We start from the raw sequence: 23,386 nt of genomic DNA, 5'->3' as shown, positions 1-23,386 counted from the left end.
ACTTCATAATAATTATGGTATTCTGCCATACGATTTCACTTATATGTGGAATCTAAGGAACAAAATAAAACAAAAACAGATTCGTAGATACAGAGAACAAACTGGTGATTGCTACTTGGGAGAGGGGTTGGGGACTGGGTGAAAAGGTGAAGGGATTAAGAAATGTTAATTGATAGTTACAAAATAGTCATGGGGATGTTAAGTACAGCATAGAGAATGTAGTCAGTAATATTATAATGGCTATGTATGGTGCCAGGTGGGAACTAGAGTAATTGGGGGATTACTTCATAAATTATATAATTTATATACACTATGCTGTACACCTGAAACTAATATAAAAACAATCATGGTATTCTGTTAATAATTATATTTTAGTTTTCACTAGCTTTGCTGCTGAATAAGAACATTTATATGATGGAATTCTATTATCAGTCAAATTTTAAAATTATATTAGAAACTCCTATCAACAAGAAATATAATACTGAATCTACGAGTAGTCTTCTGAATGTGATCCTGTTCACCCTATGGGGGATTAGGATATAGTAGTATAAGCCTTCCATAACCTAGATTGGTTCAGAGGATCCCAGCTGAATGTGGTTTGTTCAGTGACTATTTCCTGAGTACCTACTATGTGCCAGGTTCTTGAATGTAGCGCTGGCTGCTACCAAGTTTCCCTTTTCGCATTAGGATCTTTTATTTAAACCTGGGACTTTTCATGTAGAGAACTTTAATAGTGTTCTTCTGCAGGAGTAATAAAAGACAGAATGGAATAACAAAAGGCGGAAATTACCACATCATACTTGCTGATTCTCAAAATTTTAAAAAGAAGACATAAAAACAAAAACTAGCTCAGTCAATAAAGATTTGATCGTTTGCTAGATAGTATTCCATACAGTTAGTATGCAAAATCTTTAGGGTGTAGTTCTTTGGGTGGCCAACAAAACTGAAGAACAACTTCTTGTTAGAGAGTGTAAAAACTAAACAATATTTGTTGTATTCTTAATGATTTTGTGCTTCTAACAGAATCAAAATATGGCCAATGTTACCTTAACTGGAGTCCTGTATCAAAGTGAATTAAAGTGAGTAATCTACTGTTTGATTTAAAACTTAAGATGTCAACTTGTTTAGCTGTCTTTCTTTTGGAAACTAAGAATAGGAAAGAGACAGACCCAAAGGTTATAGAGAATTTGTTCTTGAGTTCTTTGTAAACTATTACCATAGTCACCTGTCATCAGCTAGTATCCCTGTGAGGCTCTTCTCTTTGCTTTGAAATTACATAAGACTCCATTTGAATTGGTATTTGAGTTGTAATATGATTTGGTAGCCAGCAAGGTTGAAAGAAGAGTTCAAGGTTAAGATTCCATGTATACCACTTGTTCATGTGTCATGAGACATCAGTGATTCAAAAGTCAGAGAGAGGTTTCTGTTAAGTAGACCTCAGCTTATAAGGACAAGCGCAGACAATGAGAACTACATTACAAATAGATGCCCCCACCTAGGCAATAGGCCAAAATGGTGGCTAGCAGCTTGGCCTAGGCCAGGAGACAGTCTTAGTCTGGCTGTCCCTGGGAGGGGAAACTTCATGGCTTTGCACTTGTGGCTGGGAAGCAACATCAGAGACAAAATTCGTTTATTCACAAATGAGGGTTTTGTACACTTTTGAACCAAATCTAAAAGCTTTGGGTAGTATCTGTTATGACATTGAAGAGAAAAACCTTTCCTAGGTCAAAACAAAACAAAACAAAGCTGTTCTTAAGGGTCATCCTTTCAATTAGCATTTTGACCTAGCTGCTGCTGCTGATTCAGCAATGCCTAGGTGAAGAAGAACATCATGATTTCACCGGATGGATATCAAACATCCCTAGGGCTCTACTGAGTGTATAGTGGCAAAAAGTTAAAGCAGTGAGAATTGGGCTTGGTGGAGGTGGTGTTCATGTCCTTTATGCCTATTTTTTGACCTCCTAATGAAAATCTAGCTTTTCTAACTATTCCAAGTATATATGTGAAATAAAAAGCAGGAGATATTGATGTCCTAGAAGGATTTTAAACTTCAGAGGGGTAATAATAGTGATAAGAAACAGTCTTTTAAACTTACAAATTTATAAATAGAACACAACTTAGCATACTTGAAAGTAATTCATCTTAATTACTACACTTAAAATATAGATGAGTTCATTTAAAGCTACAAGCATTTATTGAACACCTACTATGTGCTGGGCCTTGGAGGTACAAGTGGGGACAAACCCAACTTTCTGAGATGGAAAGCTTGGTGTAAGAGCAGTGGTTCTCGACCCTGGCGGCATATTAAAATCATCCAGGGAGCTTTAAAAACCCTGATGCCCAGGCCCACACCATACCAATTAAATCAGTATTTGGGGTCTGAGATGCAGGTATCGGTATTTTATAATGCTCCCCAGGTGGTTTCAGCATGAGGCCGTTTTAAGAATGGGGAGTCTAGAGTCTGGTAGGAAAGACACAGGATGAGGACAAATGATAATACAGTATAATCCCTATAATGAAGGTGACATGCACAGGGTACCAAAGGATGTTCTAAGTATCTGAATATAGAGCAGGTCAGACCCAACTGGAGGAGCCAGGAAAACCCCCAGAAAGAAGGTGGCCTCTGAGCACAGTTATAGAGCAGCAGCTCCTGCTAGCTCAAAAAACTATTATTGCCACTATCCTTCTCTTCTTCCCTCCAGACCTTCCCTGGAGCCACCTACAACTAACTACTGCCCATTAACTTGGAACATGGTTTCTCAACCTCAGCACTACTGACGTTTTGGGCCTGACAGTTCTTTGTTATGTGGAACTGTCCTGTGCATTGTAACAGATCCCTGGCCTCTACCCACTAGATGCCAGTAGCACCCCACCCCCAATCGTAACAATCAAAAATCTCTCCAGATATTGCCAGCTGTGCCAGGGAGGGGCAGAGTCACCCCAAGTTGAGAACCACTGCCTTAGAGTGACTTTTTAAAATAGATTTTTCATCCTAACCTCATGTGAAGCTCTGCCACATTGAAGAACTAAGTGTTGTTGGAGTGCACTCAGAGGAGACGAATGAGAGAAAGTCCAAAGAGGAGGCGTGAGGAGGGGAAGATGGGGCTGGAGAGTGCTAAAGGGTAGACTGGGTCGGTTGGAGAGGAAAACAGAGGCCCAGAGCCTCCAGGGTGAGTGGCTGAGTCCTCTCAGAAATTCTGCCTCTGGCCAGCCAGCTTTTCCTCTGGCCCTCTGCCAGAAGCTACCTGGGGGTTGCAGTAGCCTAATGAAAACAAAATAATTTAACCATAATTTCTATCTTGCTGTTGGCTAGAACCAACACAGCTTCTGTCTGGTTAGTTTCCCTTGTCATATAAATAATTTACTTTTCTCACATAGAAATCTCTTATTATACCCGGTGTTACTTCAAAGTGAACACTGTAAGCAATAAATACCGTATGTTTAATGTATTTGCTAAAACTCTTGTTTTGAATTTAACATCACCAGTGGTCTCCTTCATGTCATTTTCTCTCATTGTATTAACAGACAATCAGAGCTCAACAAAACCCTGCAAACCCTAAGTGAGGTAATCATACTATACCCTGTACCTTGTTTATAATTATTGTTATTTGGGGGAAAGCATGGAGTTCTACATTCCTGGGGAGATATGTATTGAAATTCCCCCCAACTTGTCATGTAAAAGAATGAATGGACTAGTTCCATTACTCCAAAAATCAAAACTAGGTACAATGGATGGATATTACTAGATGTATTTTTCTTCATGTAAAACCAAAAGTTTCTTAAAATGAGGGCTCCAGGAGAATGAGCTCCCTGACACTAGTGGTATCTAAGCAGAGCCTGTATAGCCTGAATAGCTTTTATCATATGTCAGAAATCTGGTAGAAATATGAATTGGATGATCCCTAGGGGTTCTTGTGATTCTAAGATTTAGTGATGCTGTGATTAGTCCTGGGTTGTCTTATCTGAGATGTTCAACTGTCAAAGTAACATATTTTTGTTTGTTTGTTTCAGACTTATTTTGTGGCATGTGATAAGGATCAAAGGTCAGTTATTTTTAATACTTTTACAAATATCATTATTTCTCTACTCATAAGAAATAAAGTATTGAGGAGTCTTAGGTTGCAAATTCAAAGGTATTCCTCTAAAATAAATACCTATTAATGACATTTAGAATATATGTATTTTTGTTCTTCCACTCCTCACTCCGTCATAAGCATCTTCTCATTTCTTTATAAAGCACAGATGGGTGGGTGGTGTCAGGCCACTGGCCCCTGGTTCTATGAGGCTAAAGGTCATCAGTGTCCTTAGCCCCGAGGGCTACCAATATGAGCAAGAAATGGCACACAGTAGTCCTGTCAGGGTAAAGGACAGTCGGAGATGAAGGAATACAATATGGAGCTTGGGAGAAGGAGGAGAGGGAAGGAAAAGACTAGAAAGAAAGAGAAAAGAAATTAAAAAGTGTATACAAGGCAAGGGGCGAATCAGAAATTGCCCAACAATTATTTAAGGTTGCACAGAGTATCATTTTAAATAGTGTCCACTGGCTGTCCTGGCTGCATAAACCAACAGTTAATAGAGCAATAATCTCACTACTTGAACCTTCAGCATCCTGTGAGAATAAAAGTCCTAGAAATTGACAGTTTCTACTCATCAAACGATTCATTGGTGCAAATAATGGCAAGTCATCCATGAAACTGAAGATTAAATTCCTATCCACTATATGTATTTAGTTCATTTCACTTACTTCTTTTTGTTCTTTACAACATTAACATTATTTTCATCTAAACCAAGACTAAAGTAGAAAGAAACAGAAAGAATGTCTTAAATTTCTAGTTATCTGATAATCTAGGTTGAATCACCAGAGAGATTTTAGATTTGAGACTCTGATATTCATCTAGGCTGGTGTTTGAAAGGGCTCCTATGATGGAAACTCAAATGCCTATAGACATCATGCAAGTAGCCAGCTAAGATATTCCTGTCTTTGCAGCCAAGTTTCAGCCCGGCCTGTTGATTACGCGGGCAGGCAAAATGAATCATCAGCTGTGTGTGGTCAGAGGGTCCCTGGCTTACAGCTCCGTGAATGTAAACCTCTATAAATTTGTCCTATAAAGTCTTTGGGGTAAAGTTCAGACCATGGTAGGTGGGTGTTTACAAGCTTATCAGGGTGACATTGCAAGTTAAGTGTCACTGTCCCCTTCCCTCACTCTTAAATTTGAAAAAACAATCACAAATATGTAGGTAGGTTTCCAATTTAGTAACACTCTTGTAAATATTTCTCTTTATAGCACATTAAACTGTACACTCACAATAAAATTGAATAAGACTATGAACATATGTGCTGTAATGGTGGCTTTGAAAAGAGTAAAGATTCGCCCAATGGGTAAGTTGTCTTTATCTTTATTGCTGTGATCATTTTCACATGGCTTTGATGTGTTCTTTTTAAAATTGAAAATATAATTAATAAATTTATGTTATGTTACAGCTTTCTGTTTTGACTCTTTTGTCCTTAGGCAGTTTTTAGGGAGCTCTAAAAGGTGATTTTTCCTGCTTTCTTAATAAAATTTCAGTATATTTGAAAACATCAAAAACCCTGTTGAGAAGAAGAGCTCTATTTGGAATATTTGATTGCTTGCTGCTGGGATCTGTTTACTTCTGAATTCCTCTTAGGAGTTGCTAAGGAGCAACTGATATTGTGTGCATATAAACCCCGCCCAAAGTTATTTACTCAATATTTTTGAGCACCTACTTTGTGAATGTAATTGTCGATATAATGCCATCCAATTTATCACGTTTTAGATGAATGCTCTTTAAAATGCAGTCAGTGCATGAACTGTAATACTTGATGGATCTGAGCCTATACCTTGCCTTATTCTTGACCATGCATTTTCTTCTTTCCTTTTGTCTCCTCCAGAACAGTGCTGCTGTTCTGTCAGAACACCCTGCCCTTCCTCCCCAGAAGAGTTAAAAAAACTGCAGTGGTATGTAGCAAATACACTGACCTTTTTCCTAAAAAAAGGTCATTTATTCACTATGTTGGCTAAGGAGTTTTGGAATTTTGACAGTGAAATAAGGGCTTTCAATTTCAGATCTTCTCAAATATCAGTCATTGAGGATCTGGTTAAAATGCAGATTCTGATCCAGGAGGTCTGGGCAGGGCCTGAGAGTCTGAATTTCTAACAGGCTCCCAGGTAAAGGCAGTGCTGCTGGTTCATGGACTCCACTTTGAGCAGCCGGGGTCTAGACCTTAGAGCAGTGGTTCTCAGCCCTGGCTGCATGTTAGAATCATCTGGGGAGCTTTAAAAACACCAATGCCCAACTCCCACCCTCAGAGATTACGATGTCATTGGTCTGGGGTACAGCCAGGGCTTCTGGGTGGTGTTGAATGGTTGCCAGAGGAGGAGAGTCACTGCTCTGTAGTTCATTTGTATCTCACATGCACCTCTCTGATTCTTTCCTGTAGTGACCTGCAGGATCCAGTTACGTGTCTTCCTGGTCATCCACGTGGCCCACCATTTTCTTCTGGCAATTCCATCCCAGTTGCTCCTCAGGCCACAGTTATTTCCCGAGTCTCCAGCGCCTTCTCTTTTGCTGAGCCTCTTGATCATCCACCTGTAACCCAGAGCCCAACAGGGGTGACTCACCTTCCTTCTCTCCAGCCTTCAGCTCCCATAACTTCTAGCCGTACCATTGATATATTCACTCAGTCTGGAATTCTCTCTTCCTCTATGCCCCAAACTCATCTTTCCCGCACCCTGCCACCTGTGAAATCCCCACTTCCCTCTCCCACCACGTCTGCCCCTTTGGCTGTCATCACAACCAGCACACCTCCTGACAAGACAGGTAAATATGAGGCACTAAGCTGCTTCTATGTTTGTTATAATTCTAGCTACCTGAAATGTAGCTAGCTGCCAGCCTGTCAAATCAAGATATCTGTAATAAGATCATGTTGAGTTTTTCTTTTTATGATAGATGCTTGATTTTGAGAGCTTTCTTCCTTCTGGCATACACAGAACGTAGATATGGCTGAGTGTAGTTGCTTTGACCAAGAGTAGAGAAACAGCTCTGAGGCAAACACAGATCTTGTTTTATCAAGATGAGTTATTTTATAGGTTTCTTTCTCCTACAAAAGGTTTTGGGTCACTGTTTTCAACATTCTGAAAAGAAAACTTTTGAGCTGTTAAACTCTATTTAGACAGAAGACAAAAGAAAAAAATCGATGTTCTTGAAAATCAGTCTCAGAGTGACAGAGCTGAGGCTGAGCCAGGGGAGCCGCGAGGAGAGGGGAAACATTCAGAAGTCCCAGGCGTGAGTCTGCATGGGCCCTCACAGGCAGTGTGAGCTGGGATAAGCCATTTAGCTCCTCCTGACTCAGCCCGCTCTACTCAAGGGTGGGAACAATCACACTAACAGTACGAGGTTGAGAACAACGGCATACGTGAGAATGCCATGAAACTGCAAAGGGCTCACCGGACACGAAGTAGGTTTAGGAGTAAAGAATAAAGGGAAGATGGAAGGAAGCAGAAAGAATTCTAGATACTCCCTCCAGAGTTTCACTTCAGTGAGTAAGAAGTGGGTCTTCCTCTAGGATTTCAGTGGTGTAAGGCAAAGCCGAATTCTTGGTGACATGAGATTGAAGCTCAGGTTGTAGTTCCCGCCTCCCCCACCACAGTGCCACCATATCTCCCCAGAGATTTAGAACTTCTGCCAAATGACTTGATATTTCTTCAAATGTGCATTGTTCTCTCTTAGTTAACTTTTTAATAAATGTGAACATTTTAGGCCAAATTATAAAATCATTGGGGCTCTAGTCAAGAGAAGGTTTCATGGCTAAAGAAGAATAAAGTACAACTGAAGTTCATTAGCCTGGGCCTAGAATGCCCACTTTTCCGAAGCTATCCCCATTGACCCTTAGAATCGACCTAACACGATATATAGAAAGGTCAGGAAGGTGGCCTCCTGCATCTGTGCTTCTACTCCTGGGACTTGGGTTTCAGGCAATGAGACAATAGAAGCAAAGTAACATATGCATAAAAGATGTGTTGATGTATTACCTGGTGGCTAAAAAGTAGATATAACTTAATGGTTCCACATTAAGGTGGAATGTTGAAGTACGACAGTCTCACAATGACTCACGTAACACAATGACTGTTAAATAGCCATGCATAAGAACAGCTAGACAGACACTTGGGGGCATTTTTCAAGCCTTGAGTGAAGTGAAAATAACAAAAATTAGTTTGTACACCATGTTTGTAACAGTATGCTATAACACATGGATAAAGATTAGAAAGGAATATGCAAAATTATAGGATTTAGGTGCTAAAATTAACATTTCCGCTACCCCCGTACTTCCCTCATGTCCCTTTGTAGTCAACCACCTACCCACTATGCCCAGCCCCTGACCACCACTGATCTGATTTGTTTCCCTATGTTGTACCTCTGGTTTTTCTAGAATGCTATATGAAGAGAATCATACAGTATATAGTCTTTGAGTCTGGCTTTTTTCACTTAACATAATACATTGGAAAACTGGAGCTCCATTTATGTTGTTGCATGTATCAGTAGCTTTTTTTTTTTATTACTGAATAATACAGTCTACTGTATGGATGGACCACAGTTTGTTTATCCATCCTCTAGTTGATGCACATTTGAGTCGTTTCCAGTTTGGGACTATCATGAAAAAGGCCGCTATAAATATTCATGAACAAGCCTTCCTAAGACATGTTTTCATTTCCCTGGGGCAAATACCTAAGAACGGGTTTTCTAGGTCACAGAGTCTATGTATGTTTCTTTATTAGTGATTTTTCTATTGTGTGTTCATAAAGTGATTTTGATTCTCTGTTATAGAAATTGTTCACACCAGCAGCATCAGTGTTTCTGATCTTGAGAACCAAGTGTCTCAGATGGAGAAAGTTCTGTCCTTAGGCAGCTTGGAGCCTAACCTTGCAAGAGAAATGATAAGCCAAGTCAGCAAACTCCTTCATTCCCCACCGGCCTTGCTGGCCCCGCTGGCCCAAAGGTATGACTTAGCAAACTGACCCTCTAATGATAACGATGCTTCTCACTTGATTAATTATAACAAAGTATTTTTCTCCCACTACAAGGTTCATAATGACTTGTTAAATTGCTAATCTGTATTCTGCTAGAAAGGGGAAAACAAAGTGGGAGTGCTGAATCTGAACTGCCACTTACTTATCTTTATAGATTGCTAAAAGTAGTGGAAGACATTGGCTTACAAGTGAATTTTTCAACCAAGATCATAAGTCTAACCTCCCCTTCTTTGGCTCTGGCCGTGAGCAGAGTGAATGCCAGTAATTTCGACACAACTACCTTTGCTGCCCAAGACCCTGAAAATCTCCAGGTACATCTTAAAATATTGTGGAAACAGCCTTTTCTTGTATATGATTGTAGTCTTCATGTACTTCATCATTGAGGCAATTACTGCTTATAGTCAGGGGTGATATTCAAAATATTTAACATCTAGAACAATGAGGCACCATAAGATCAAAAAAAAAAAAAAAAAGGACATTGGTCTTCGCTGGAGCAGGATCTCAGAGGTCCTTGTTGTGCCCAGTGTTAACCCTTTAGCAGCTGGGTTGTGGAAGTTTGGGTGGGTGGGGGGCGGTGAGATGAAGGAAGTGTCCAGAAGAGGGTTCTAGGTAGTTTGGAGAGACCAGGGACATCAGCTACTTATCAACCCATTCCAACATTTAAGCAAGTGTTATGACTACACTGGTAAGAATAGTGGTGCTGAATATTAATCCTGCTCCGAGTGTTTTCTATCCGCCTATTAGAGGAATCGGAGGCTGGAAACAAGTAAAAGCAAGTCTTGCTTTTTAACTTAATTTTCATAGTCTTTCCTTTACAAGTTAGTGCATGTGGTTCTATGAAGACTTTGCCTAACAGGTCACCACGTTGGTGTACTGCTGCTGTGGTCTCCCTGGGGTCAGCAGTTATCCTGCACTTTCTTTTCTTTTCCTCAACTTTATCAAGATATAATTGATATAAAATATCCTGCACTTTCTATTTCTCTGTATCTTTAAGTTTTCTTACCTGCTCCAAGGCCTCATCTCTCTATTATATAACCCCTCTAATTTTGCAGCAAAGGAACAAGAACTGATTATATATCAAGATAACAGATAAATGCCCCTACGCAATCCTCCATCTTAATTAGTTGTGTTTTCCAACCCCTCATTATACTAGCCCCTGACATTTTTATTGTCTTTTACTTGATTTTCAGGTTTCTCTGGAAACTGAGGCTCCTGAAAATAGTATTGGTGTTATTACTCTGCCTTCATCGCTGATGAGTAATTTACCAGCTAATGATGTAGAGCTAGCTTCCAGGGTTCAGTTCAACTTTTTTGAAACACCTACCCTGTTTCAGGTAAAGTTGCCACTAATTGCTTTTGGTTTAAGTTTTATTTGGGAGTGGAGGAGTTTTATTTATTTTAATCCTCACATATTCTTAAGCCTGCTATAAGTCGAATGAATTGTGGAAAAGGTGCAGTTTATTTTTAAACAGGACCTAATGATGCTGGTGATGATATATAACAATAACTGACACATTTACCAATTGCCAAGTGCTATCCTAAGCACTTAGAAATGTTAACTTTTCCTCTCAACAACTCTGTGAGGAAGGGACTATTAAACTATTATCCTCATTTTACAGATGAGGACATGGAGGCACAGAGAGGTTAAGTAACTTGCTCAAGGACACACGGCTTAAATGGCTTAATGTGATGTTCCTTTTAAGATTCATGAAGGTCCTGTTGTATCAATCCAAGAAATTTAACTTGGTATTTAGAGCACTGGATAGTGGAACAAGTGCAGCTTCTAATTATCATCCTTGGGAAAGTCACTTTACTCCCTGACTCCCAATTTCTGACACCTAGGTTGTAAAATAAACAATGTGGACTAAACAGTCCTTAGGGTCCCTCCCAGCTCGAAAACTCTCTGATAACATTTCATTTTCCCTTGCTATCTTATTGATTCTCTGGTGTGCTAGGACCCTGCCTTGGAGAACCTCTCTCTAATCAGCTACGTCATATCGTCGAGTGTTGCGAACCTGACTGTCAAGAACTTGACAAGAAACGTGACAGTTACATTAAAGCATATCGACCAGAGCCAGGTGGGAGAGGCCTGTTTGGTCTGTTCACTGACCAGAAACACCTTGTGCAAACTATGCCTATAAGACTTGGTCTGAAAAACGGAGATCCAGCAGAACTTTAAACTTGGTTAGGGCAGTGTGTAAGACTAGAATCACATAGTCATTCCATTGGGTTTTAGCACGTCTAATAACTGACCACCTAATTTCTAAGAAGGAGCAGTACAAAATCAAGCTCTTATCAACTGCCAAATTTCAGTGCATTTAGATCTGTGGCTGCAAGTCTGATTCTTCCCTCCAAGGAGAAATTATCCCTCAGTTCAATTCACATTGAGCATCACCTATGATCTTGCTACTCAAAGTGGGGTCTGCAGACTTTTAGGCCCCACCCCAGACCCAGAATCAGAATGTGCATTTTAATAAGGCCTCAAGGCGAATCCTATGCATGATTGCTGAGTTGAAGACACGCTGACCAAAAAAAAAAAAGACATGCTGACCTATATGAGACTCACTTGCTTCTAGAGACCAGGATGAGATTCTGAAACAAAAAATATCAGTTTTTTTCCAATTGCTTTTCAGTTTTTCAGTTCAGTAATTATTTGTAATGTCTTTCTACTGCAGGATGACTTAACAGTGAGATGTGTATTTTGGGACTTGAGCAGAAACGGTAGGTTCCAGTCACACCTTTTTCAAAGTCTTGAGTGGGTAGGAAGGCGGAGAGTGAAGAGGAAGGGCAGTCATTGGTGCTGTGGCCTTGCTGATAGGACAGATACTCTTCCTAATACCTACAGGTGGCAGAGGAGGCTGGTCATCCGATGGCTGCTCCGTCAAAGACAGGAGGCAGAATGAAACCATCTGTACCTGCAGCCACCTTACAAGCTTTGGTGTCCTACTGGTAATATCCCCACACTACCTGTCCTTAGATTATGGGTCTGAGGGGTAGTTTGGCATGATACCATGATATCTGATGGGTGACTTTGATAGATCAGCAGATATGACATTGTAGCAAAGTTATAAACCAATGACATTACTCTTCTAACAACCAAATGCACTTGAAGGATAATACTTGAACATGGAAGTATTTCTTCCTATTCTATTTTTACATTTAATTTTTTCTCATTTAAATAGGTAGGAGGACAGGGGAATTCAGATTAAAATGGGTAATAAAAATTGTTTAGTTTGCAATGTGTTTTAAATTTTTTTATAACACGTTGACATAATTATTTAATCACCCCAATAGTCCTACAAAATAAGTAGAATGGAGCATTGTTGTTGTCATTTTAATGAAGTCATAATTAAGGTTCATTTGTTAGGTAATCTTCCATAGTCACAAAACTAAGAAATATATGAGCCAGAAGCCAAATTCAAGACTTTAGGCTCCCAGCCCAGTTCTTCTCTAGTGCACCGTAATACACTGATTAAGTATGTGGGCTTTGGAGTCAGCCAGATCTGAATTTGGATCCTGGTTCCTCTACTTTGTAGCTCTGTGACCTTGACCAAATTATTTAACTTCTCTGGGCCTCAGTTTCATTATTTTTACTTGATGGTAATAATTGTGCCCACCTTGTAAGTTTGTCGAACAAACTATGGATGGGCACTTAGAACATTCAATCAATGTAAAGCATGTCTCTTTTATTTATTTAAAAATATTTGGTCTTGAAAACAATATTTTATTTTCTAGGACCTATCTCGAACATCCTTGCCACCGGCTCAGATGATGGCGCTGACGTTTATCACATATATTGGCTGTGGGCTTTCGTCAATTTTTCTGTCAGTTACTCTCATAACCTACATAGCCTTTGAGTGAGTATCCACAACTGGAAACTTGGATTTTAAAATGCAGTGCTCAACTCCATTGCCAAAATGTATTAATTGAGCTCCTCGACCTACCTTGTCCTGTACACCCATTTAGTGGGGCCACCTATATGTAAAACTTCATGGGACTTTTTGGTTTATATAGTTGCTTCCTTCCACTAGTCTGTCCACTCACTGAAGGCAGGGGTTGTGTCTTAATCATCTTTGTGCCCTAAAATAATGCCTGGTACTTAGCTGACATTAAATGTGAAATGAAAGATGGATGAAGACCCAAAATCCCAACATCTTACAATCTGAAATAGACCATAGCTCCATGTACAGCATGAGAACTATGTTTAATATATTATATTTCTAAATTATACCAAGCAAACACAAAAGATCAAATATATTAACACAGGTAGGTTGAAGAAGAAAAAAGGGTGTAAAGCTTTACTGAAAAATACAGATACTCAGTACAGCTTTGTAGGTCAAAGCAAGAATGACATTCTAAATAATAGCATCTCCTCCTTGGCTCACCAGAAAGGTCCCTTTGGTCACTTTTTTGGGGGGAATTCCAACAAATTCTGTTGGAAAAGAAGGAAATAGACACTTTTATTATTACATTAACCAAATGAAACAATATATACGTTCTGAGATGTAGATTTTGGACACTGATCAGGAAATGCACAAATTTACTTTGAGTGCCAAACTTAGGGTCCAGCTGTGACTACAGATCTTCTAGTGGATCTTTGAAAATATTATTAATGAGACTAAATTACCATAAGGCCAGCCATTACTCAGAATGACTTCACCAGATCTAATTTCATACACATAAACATGTACATGTCATCAATTAGCTGTATTTTCCTATTCCTGTTCCATTAGCTATAGTTTAAACTCTTCTTTCCATGATCTCATTTTAACTTAATAACATAATAGGGGAATCTGGCTATATTTTGAAGATCTGAATATAGGAGCCTATTGTATAAGCAGCAGCAGCAATGATTCTAAAAGTCATCTGGGAGAAATAGGGGGTTGGTGTTCCATAGATTCCACTACAAACTATTTAAAAGGATGGGTCGACAGTCAGCATGTAAAAGGTTCCACATAAATACAAACACGAATTTTCCATATGGTAACCACAGATGATTCTGTTTAGATTTTTCCTTTGTCGCTGTTATTGTTGTTGGTTTTAATGCCTACACACACACACTCAAAGAGAGGAAATTCACACGTATGCAGTAGCCCCCCTTATCCACGGTTTTGCTCTCCATGGTTTCAGTTACCCATGGTCAACTACTGTCCAAATGGAAAATTCCAGAAATAAAGAATTCATAAGTTTTAAATTGTACACTGTTCTGAGTGAGTAGCATGATGAAATCTACATCACCCTGCTCCATCCTTCCCATGGTGTAAATCATCCCTTTGTCCAATGTATCCATGGGTACATACTACCCACCCATTAGTCACTAGTAGCCATCTTAGTTATCACAGTGCTTGTTTTCAAGTAACCCTTATTTTACTTAATAATGGCCCTAAAGCACAAGAGTAATAATGCTGGCAATTCAGATCTGTCAAAGAGAAGCTGTGAAGGGCTTCCTTTAAGTGAAAAGGCTAAAGTTCTTGACTTAACAAGGCAAGAAAAAATTGTATGTTGAGGTTGCTAAGATCTATGGTAAAAATGAATCTTCTATCCATGAAATTATGAAAAAGAAAAAAGAAATTTGTGCTAGTTTTGCTGTCACACCTCAAACTGCAAAAAGTTACTACAACAAGTGCGTGATATGTGCTCAATTAAAATAGAAAAAGCATTAAATTTGTGGGTGGAACACATGAACAGAAAACATCTTCTGACTGATGGTAACATGTTGCACCAGAAAGCATTGAGCCTATTATATGAGGACTTCAGCAAGAGATCCCCTGAAACAAGTGACACCAAGCCAAGCAAGCAAGGGACGATTACACAGATTCAAGAATAGGTTTAGAGTGAAGAATATAAAAATTACTTGAGAGATAACGCATTCACATTATTTTATTAGTAGTTACTGAAGTTAATCTCTTAGTGGGCTTAATTTATAATTTAAACTTTATCATAAGTATGTAGGTATAGGAAAAATCATAAGTATGTAGGTATAGGCTTATCATAAGTATGTAGGTATAGGCTTAATTTATAATTTAAACTTTATCATAAGTATGTAGGTATAGGAAAAAACATAGTGTGTGTATGTGTATGCATATATATATACACACACATATATGTGTGTGTGTGTGTGTGTGTGTGTGTGTATATATATATATATGTATATATATATAGTTCAGTACTATCCACAGTTTCAGGCATCCACTGGGGGTCCTGGGACATATTCCCCACGGGTAAGGGGGAACTACAATAGTTGTTTACCAAAGAATAAAAATAAATAGCTTAAAACTCAAGATATGTGCACATAAGGAGAACGTGATGTTAATTCTTTTCTTGTCCTTTCCTTTTAGAAAGATCCGGAGGGATTACCCTTCCAAAATCCTCATTCAGCTTTGTGCAGCTCTGCTCCTGCTGAATCTGGTGTTCCTCTTGGACTCATGGATTGCTCTATATGACATGCGAGGCCTCTGCATCTCGGCAGCTGTATTTTTGCATTATTTTCTCTTGGTCTCATTTACATGGATGGGGCTTGAAGCATTCCATATGTATCTGGCCCTTGTCAAAGTGTTTAACACTTACATCCGAAAATACATCCTTAAATTCTGCATCATTGGTTGGGGTATGTATAATTTGCTTGCATATTGCTTTGGCTTTCTCTGCTTTTTCTCCAGCGTTTTGATTTTGAATCAGCTAGAGACAATGATGAAACAAGTCACACTTGGCAGGTTTCTAAAATTGCTTTATTCTCCTTACATGTTGCACTGCCCAAAGAGCAACCTTGTCAGGTCTCTTTCTAGAACACCTGTATATATCCCTTGGATTAGTTATGAGCATAAAACTCTTTAAGGTTAGGGCTTTGAATCCTCTTTGTATCTCCAGCAACTAGAACTGGGGCTGGCACACAGAAGGTGCTCAATAAATTGAAAAAGTTAGCTTGATAATAATGAGGCCAAACTCTCAAACTCTCAGTCCCTGAGCTCCCAGCTAGCTTCAGTCTGTTCTGTGCCTCCCAGATATCACACACATGTATGATGGTATGCTCAGATGGGCAGAGTGAGAGAACACACAGATAAAACCTAATGTAACTTCATTGCCGTACTGGCACAGTATTTCAGATCATGACACCTTTGGTGGTGGGTTACAAAGTCTTAGACACCCCCAAAATTTTGAAGGTTTTTTTATTCAACTCCCCACCAAACGTAGGAGCCTCCTCAACTTGACTTACCCTTGATTAAAGATAACATAACCTCTGTTTGAACACTTCTATTATTGAGGGAGCGCATCACCTTTGTTACAAAACAAAATTCAACTGAGTAAATTTTAAAGATCTTATTGGCTTTCTTCAACGATTCATGAATCAGGAAGCATCCAATCTAGCAGATTAATTGGAGCACCAAAGAGCTGTCCAAAATGAAAGGTTTTTATAGGCAGAAGGAAGCAGGAACAAGGAAGTTATATTAGACAAAAAAGCAGGTTGGTTACTGCAAGGTTACTTTCCTACAGGGGATAGTATGAGTCTATCAGGCAGATTACCTAAGATGATTCTTGATTGACAGGTATACGATTTCATTTCTGAGAGAGCCAAAACTATAATTAAGTCTTGGTTTGGTAACATAGAGTTTAGCATAAGTGACTTTATTTGGGGCTTGTCTTATTTTTAATACTTTACAGGGCAGCCAATAACAATTTTCTAAAGCTCTACAGTTCTGTTTTTCCATTAAGTTCACTTGGCTCTCTGTTGGCATTTACCCAGTGGTCTTGGTTTTACTCTCTCAGGCAAAATAATAATAAGCTGACATCTCTTCTGCCAAAAAGTCCTTTAGACAATTCACAAGTAATATATGATATTATATATAATGCCCCATTTTTCAGTGTATTTTCACACAAGTAATCCCATGAAAGACAAGTCAGTGAGGTTAGCAAAGCAGTTTTTTGCTACCTCCAGGTGAGGAAACCAGCTCAAAGTGATGATGTGATTTACCCCAGTTCATTCAGCTGGAGAATAGCCGAGGCTGGCTTTCTGATTTCTTATGTGTAACCCTTCCACTGTATTACAGCCACCATCTCTCCTAAACACCCTCCTTTTCCTCAGGGTAAATAATCCTTACGCAACAGGACTGCAGACCCTTTACCACCCTTGTCACCCCACCTGTCATTATATCTTTGTGAACAATAACAGAACACCACCTTTCCAAAAAGATAAGTTACTTCTTCTCAGAAAAATAAGTCACTGCTTCTGACACTGGGCACAAATTCTGTCTTCTTTGTAGAATCTTGAAAGGTTCGATTCCCTTGTCAAGGGCTAGCTCCACACCCCCAATATCTTATTTTTAGGAAAGTATCTTGCTTTGGAAGTCATCATATGTCAGTGTCTCAAGAGGGTACAAATATAAGAGAATTAAATGAAATATTATGTTAGATTGTACCAGGCACCCCAACCTGTCTATGAGAATGAATTGTTTTTTTATATACCAAGGCCTTGAGATTCGGTGTCAGACTGGTCTCTGTGCACAAAGTATGAGGTGTCTGCCTAGGGTCAGGTGGAGGGTGATGGGGTAGAGGGGTGAGAACTCCTTCCCAGCCAAAAACCATTTTAACCTGGGGGGAGCCTTCTCATTATGCCTCCTCTTAGTGGAAGTGCCTGTGGGCCCTTGAAAGAGCTAGCATAGTAGCAGTCATCACCCCCAAATCAACCAGGTTAGGCTCCTCAATCCATCAATGGGTTCCAGATAATCAGTCGAGGACTTCTAAGTTCATAATGAAATATTTGCCAGGAGTTGTTGGTAATCCTAATAAGTCGACTATGACTCATATTTTGTTTATATTTTGGAGTTTTTCAGTTTGCCTGCCACCTGACCCTTAAAATTACATTCCAGGCATGTACAAGTTAAGGGTAATACTAGCCACTATCATGGACAAACGGCGAAATCTCAGGAAAGATAATTTCTCACTCACGCTCAGTCTAGTTAGCAGGAGCAGAGGGGTCTCTGGCCTTGCAGTTATTCAGGATCTAAGCTGCTGCAGACTCTTCTCTGCCTCACGACAGGGCTTCTGAGGATGGCCTGAATTTGAGAGAAAAGAGTAGAGGGTCTCACAGGAGGTTTTTATGGGACAGGCCTAGAGGTGGAGCAGATTACTTCTGCCCATATCTCACTGGCCAAGACCTAGTCATGTGGTCACATACACCTAGCTGCAAGGGAAGGTGGGAGATGTCCAGCTATTTGCGAAGGAGGAAGAGAAACTGGGTTTGGTGTACAGCTCAGTACTCCCTGCTGTCAGAAGAAAATACACCGTGATCTCTATTCTTTCTTCTCACCACCTTCAGTTATTAGGACTATGTGTGACTGATGTTTCCCATCTTCCAGGGGTACCAGCCGTGGTTGTAACCATTGTCTTGACTATATCCCCAGATAACTATGGGCTTGGATCCTATGGGAAATTCCCTAGTGGCTCATCTGATGACTTGTGAGTACAAAGCCCCGGAGGGAATATTAAGTGAACTGGAAAATAGAATTCTCCAAGAAAGTAGAGAATCTAATCAGCATATCGACTCCAGCTTTCATCCTAATAAAAGCCAGTAGTAACATTTACAGAGCCTTCACAGTTATATATGTAATGGGATAAACTAGTTGGAAATGCTATGCTACTACTTAAGTATTAAAAAAAAAAAAACAAATTAGGAGGAAGTATTTTGAAAATACATTTTTTTTTCTAATTCCAGTTGACATTCAATATTATTTTATGTTAGTTTCAGGTGTATACCATAGTGGTTAGACATTTAAATAATTTATGAAGTGATCCCCCCAATAAGTCTAAAAACCACCTGGCACCATATGTATTTATTACAATATTATTGACTATATTCCCTATGCTATACTTTACATCCTGTGACTATCTTGTAACTACCAATTTGTACTTCCTCCCTTCACTTTTTCCACCCCTCTTGGCCATAAAAAAGAATGAAAATACTTTTATAAGCCTCTGATAAAAATGAAATACCAGTTACATTATGTTAGTAAAGACTCGTGGAATAGAGTCACTAGGGTTTAAAGGGGGTAAAATCCTGAATGTTTTCAAAAAAAATAATTTGTAAATACTTTAAATCACCAAGTGTCTTAAAATAAACTTAGATTTTTTTTCCCTAGAGGTATAAATGGTTGTGGAGAGCAGTGTTTTTTTTTTCTTTTGTATTTATAGGAAATGTTTCAGTAAAATGATATAAATTCAATGTATCATTTTGAACCAGATTTCAGCATTGTAATATGTTTTCCCCTGTTTTTTTTTTTTTCCCTCCAAATTTCAGTTGCTGGATCAATAGCAATGCTGTATTCTATATTACAGTTGTGGGATATTTCTGTGTGATATTTTTGCTGAATGTCAGCATGTTCATTGTGGTCCTGGTTCAGCTCTGTCGAATCAAAAAGAAGAAGCAACTGGGAGCCCAGCGAAAAACCAGTATTCAAGACCTCAGGAGTGTTGCCGGCCTTACATTTTTACTGGGAATTACTTGGGGCTTTGCCTTCTTTGCCTGGGGACCAGTTAACATCGTCTTCATGTATCTCTTTGCCATCTTTAACACCTTACAAGGTAAGTTCCACAGCACTAAGTCTGCACTGAATGATCTCAGTCAAACTTAAAAATATCACTTCTAAAAGTTAGAGTATCTGTAAAGTAGCTTATTTAGTAGCTTAAGATATATTCATTGCAAAACAGATTTATCTCAAAAAGGGTGCTTTGAGATCCTTGGAAGAAAGGCACTCACTAAATTCAAAAAGTAGTACTTTTTTCCTCCTTTTCCATCATCTCCTTGGAGGGAACATATAGAGAACCTGATGGGAATTCTTTCTGGGAGTCAATGACTCTTCCATCACTTGGTTCCTTACTTTTTTTTTTTTAAACTTTTTATTGAAATAGAACATCCATACAGAAAAGTGCACATGCCATAAATGTCCCTGTGAAGTCTCACCACTTCTACCTCCTGTCTGTTTGATTGGGAGACAATGATAAATGTGAAGTCAATAGACAGACCCAAGTGGCAGCAGCCTGGCCCAGTGGCTAATCCTGAGAAGTTGCTCTGCTGGGATGTGCAGCAGGAAAGGGTCAGGCTTTGTGTGTCACCCTTACTTCAGAGCTTCCCATTTGTTAATGAAGTGCAGCTGTAGTCATTTTGAACCCTCTTAGCTGTATTCTTCAGAAAAGCAAATTACTAATTCTTTTAGACCAATGTTATAAAAGACTTGTCAGCTCTGGTTAATTTTCAGTGGAAATACAGTACTTTGGCATTAAAAACCGAGCAGCCTAGTAAGTTTACACTGCAGTAACAATAATTCATGTCCCTCAGTTTCCTTTTATTCCAAATCCTCTGTTAGGATACCTTTAAATTGCATTCTCATCTGCTTGTTTTCATCATTTCCTGTTGCTTTTAGCTCCCATAGCATCTTTCCTGTAGTTCTATCAGGCAATGAATCATTTTGTTCGTTTTCAAAGACATCCCAACCTGAGATTGAATTCAAATGCTTAACTTGGCTATCAGTTCTTATTTTATTTGGAGGGAGCCAGTTAATATGCTTTTTGGTTACACAGAATTGTTCATTTTAACATATAATGTACCAGTTCCTGAATCAGTATATCCAGGTGTTTCACTAAATAATATTAAATAGAGAAGTTTTATTTGGCATGCTAAAAGAGTAATTAAGAGGAAAAAACATGCCCAAATCACACTAATCATAAAAACTAAAGCAAGATACCTACCCACTGAACCTGCCTCTTTCTCTTCATTTCTCCAGAATGTCTTTTCATTAGAATATGAATGGATAGAAGGAATATATTGTTTCATTTATAAAAGGGAACCTAATTTACAGGGATTTAGGGTTGATTAATAGAGAGATGTATAGGCTCTGATTTGGGACTTGGGTGCCCCCATTTTGATCTCTCTTATACATGCTGTTTCTCCTCTGATGCAAACAAGAGTAGCCACCCAGAGTGGCAAATGAACAAAGGGGTGCAGTATTCAAGATATCAGTCTTTAGGATGGGCACCTGAAAAGGCGAACCTGGTATTTTAAAACGAAGATTTTAAAGTAGATAGATTGGGGGTTGGGAAGAGGGAGAACTCCAAATGTGTCCCCTCCTTCAGCAAATATTTGTTGGAAAAATCCATGAGGAGTCACAGCCATGTGCCTGCTTGACAAGGACAGAGGGTAGAGCCTAAGGGTCTATTCAAGTCTAGTGTTGCTTCCCTGGCAGGCAGGTAAGGGTGCATTGCACTGCCCCAGGTCTGGGAGGAAGAGTGGAAAGCCCAGGTCAGGGCTTGAGAGAAGGAGCAAGGGATGTGAGACAGTGCAGGAGATGGCATGTGACAGAACTTAGAAATTGATTATAAATATGGAGGGGCAGGGAGGTAGGAGCCTAGGACCAAGCTGGCATCCTGGGTGGATGGTTTGTACTTCCCAAAGATCGGGAAGGCCAAGAACAGGATGTGAGAGACAATTAATTTAATTTTGGAAATGTGGAGTTATTCCTTTTATAAGCATTTTTTATCTTACAAAGAGAGCACCCCCCACCCTGCCACCAGGGTGCCTTTCTATATCAAACTTTCCCAGGACTTTGGACTTATTTTTTCAATTTGCAGAATTTTACTTTACCTATAGGTGCCAAATATTTTATCTTTTGTGCTAAGGAAGCTCATGACATTCAGGTCTTAGTTTGGAATTCATCGTATCGTGGGTTTTTTTTTTTTTTCCCTATAGGATTTTTCATATTCATCTTTTACTGCGTAGCAAAAGAGAATGTCAGAAAGCAATGGAGGCGGTATCTTTGTTGTGGAAAATTACGGCTGGCTGAAAATTCTGGTAAAGATTTACTTTACTTTTTCCCTTTCTCTTAACTTTTGAGGAAAAGGCTGATTCAAAGCAATTAATGCCAAAGGGCTATCAGATCTGGAACAATGAACGGAAACCGCTCAATAGAAAATATTGATTGTGAACATTAGGGGGAAAAAAACCTAATGAATTAATTTAAAAAATAATTACTCATATCTGGAAACTTAGTGAGCAATTAATAATGGCTGGCTTCTTCCTGAATGAAGCAACAGTGACATTTTTAGAATTTATTTCCTTTTGAGCTAATGTTTCCCATTTACCCAAAGTAATTTTTAATATTTACCTTCATAACTTTTTTAAAGTCTTGACTCAACCTTGTATACAAGCTTTAGCATACACTTGGCTATTCTGAAGTTATAGTATTTTCACATCTTGCTAGGTTGTAGAGCAAATAGCTCATTTTTCAGAAAAGAAGAAAATTAAGTACTGTTTGAAAACTAAATTCTTTTTGCATGAATACCACCCATGAATACAACCTTTGCATGACTACAAAGATCTGGTTGCACAAGATCTGTATTCAGAAAATGGGAGTGCATGTAGTTCAGTCATTTGTATGGATTTAAGAACCATGACTCATCACAACACCGTTGATATGTGTTGTTAAGACAGTCCTTGGCTCTGTCCAAAGTACTACCTAAATCAGAGCATATTTATAGACATAATCAAATTAGCTGGCCTTTAGTTCCAAAAGAATATAGGCTACTTTTAATCAGTCATTTAAAGGACAAATGTATATAGTCTTAAATGAAAATACTTTTTATCACATGAACTTGTGATATGTGTGACTTCTCTGTAAGATATGGGAGTGGGAGATCAGTTGCTAGAAGGAGTCATACTGTGATCTCTTTGAGCTTCAACATTCTGCCCTATTTTTCTGTAATGTTTATTTTGCTGTAGACTGGAGTAAAACTGCTACTAATGGTTTAAAGAAACAGACCATTAATCAAGGAGTGTCCAGTTCTTCAAATTCCCTACAGTCAAACAGTAACTCTACCCACTCGACCACGCTGCTAGTGAATAATGATTGCTCAGGACTCGTGAGTGGGAATGGTATGTACGTCTCAATACAGTATTTCTCAAGCTAGTGTTTTATTAAAGTGTTATTATTCTTCAATGGCATTTTTGCTGAGCAAAGTGAGTAATTACATATATGACTAGTGGGTCAAAGTGTAGTTCCCTTATAAAAGAGAATGTTTATTAATCCAAATGTATTCACTTTAGAGCAAATACCAGAACAACTGTTTTTTTTTTTTTATTAAGATTTAGTTTTTCGTTATGGGAATTGATGACGACCTAAAAGTTTTAGCATTGCAAATCCTGATTTAAGTATTGCCCAAAGACTTCAGTGCTGTGCTATTTCTGTGCAAGCAGTACCTAAAATAGTTAATAAAATTATATCAATTTTTAGTACATCTATATTCATACACATCTTAACACTTTTGAACCTTATTTTTTGCTTGTCAAGTTTGCT

At 38.8% G+C, this 23,386-nt stretch overlaps 1 protein-coding gene and 1 long non-coding RNA gene across 3 annotated transcripts in view; one reads left to right on the top strand and one right to left on the bottom strand.

Moving 5' to 3' along the window:
• Positions 1-23,386, bottom strand: part of LOC111741665 — a 180,101-nt gene that overhangs the window by 147,758 nt on the left and 8,957 nt on the right. For both annotated transcript variants that reach the window (XR_002781055.1, XR_002781054.1), the window contains exon 2: positions 17,991-18,097. This is a non-coding gene — a long non-coding RNA (uncharacterized LOC111741665). The remainder of the gene's footprint in view (positions 1-17,990; positions 18,098-23,386) is intronic.
• Positions 1-23,386, top strand: part of ADGRG2 (adhesion G protein-coupled receptor G2) — a 97,791-nt gene that overhangs the window by 70,046 nt on the left and 4,359 nt on the right. Inside the window, exons 11-28 of the mRNA XM_011363009.2 lie at positions 1,024-1,079; positions 3,526-3,565; positions 4,012-4,043; positions 5,286-5,380; positions 5,912-5,978; positions 6,461-6,840; positions 8,845-9,016; positions 9,202-9,358; positions 10,238-10,381; positions 11,003-11,125; positions 11,723-11,768; positions 11,893-11,996; positions 12,783-12,904; positions 15,386-15,654; positions 18,401-18,500; positions 19,339-19,622; positions 21,784-21,885; positions 22,813-22,965. Coding sequence (XP_011361311.1) covers positions 1,024-1,079; positions 3,526-3,565; positions 4,012-4,043; positions 5,286-5,380; positions 5,912-5,978; positions 6,461-6,840; positions 8,845-9,016; positions 9,202-9,358; positions 10,238-10,381; positions 11,003-11,125; positions 11,723-11,768; positions 11,893-11,996; positions 12,783-12,904; positions 15,386-15,654; positions 18,401-18,500; positions 19,339-19,622; positions 21,784-21,885; positions 22,813-22,965 — 2,446 coding nt within the window. The remainder of the gene's footprint in view (positions 1-1,023; positions 1,080-3,525; positions 3,566-4,011; positions 4,044-5,285; positions 5,381-5,911; positions 5,979-6,460; positions 6,841-8,844; positions 9,017-9,201; positions 9,359-10,237; positions 10,382-11,002; positions 11,126-11,722; positions 11,769-11,892; positions 11,997-12,782; positions 12,905-15,385; positions 15,655-18,400; positions 18,501-19,338; positions 19,623-21,783; positions 21,886-22,812; positions 22,966-23,386) is intronic.

The sequence above is a fragment of the Pteropus vampyrus genome, unplaced genomic scaffold (assembly GCF_000151845.1).
Source record: "Pteropus vampyrus isolate Shadow unplaced genomic scaffold, Pvam_2.0 Scaffold81, whole genome shotgun sequence".
NCBI lineage: Eukaryota > Metazoa > Chordata > Mammalia > Chiroptera > Pteropodidae > Pteropus > Pteropus vampyrus.
Note: the sequence above shows the minus strand (reverse complement) of the source record. Positions and strands in the feature narration are given on the sequence as shown.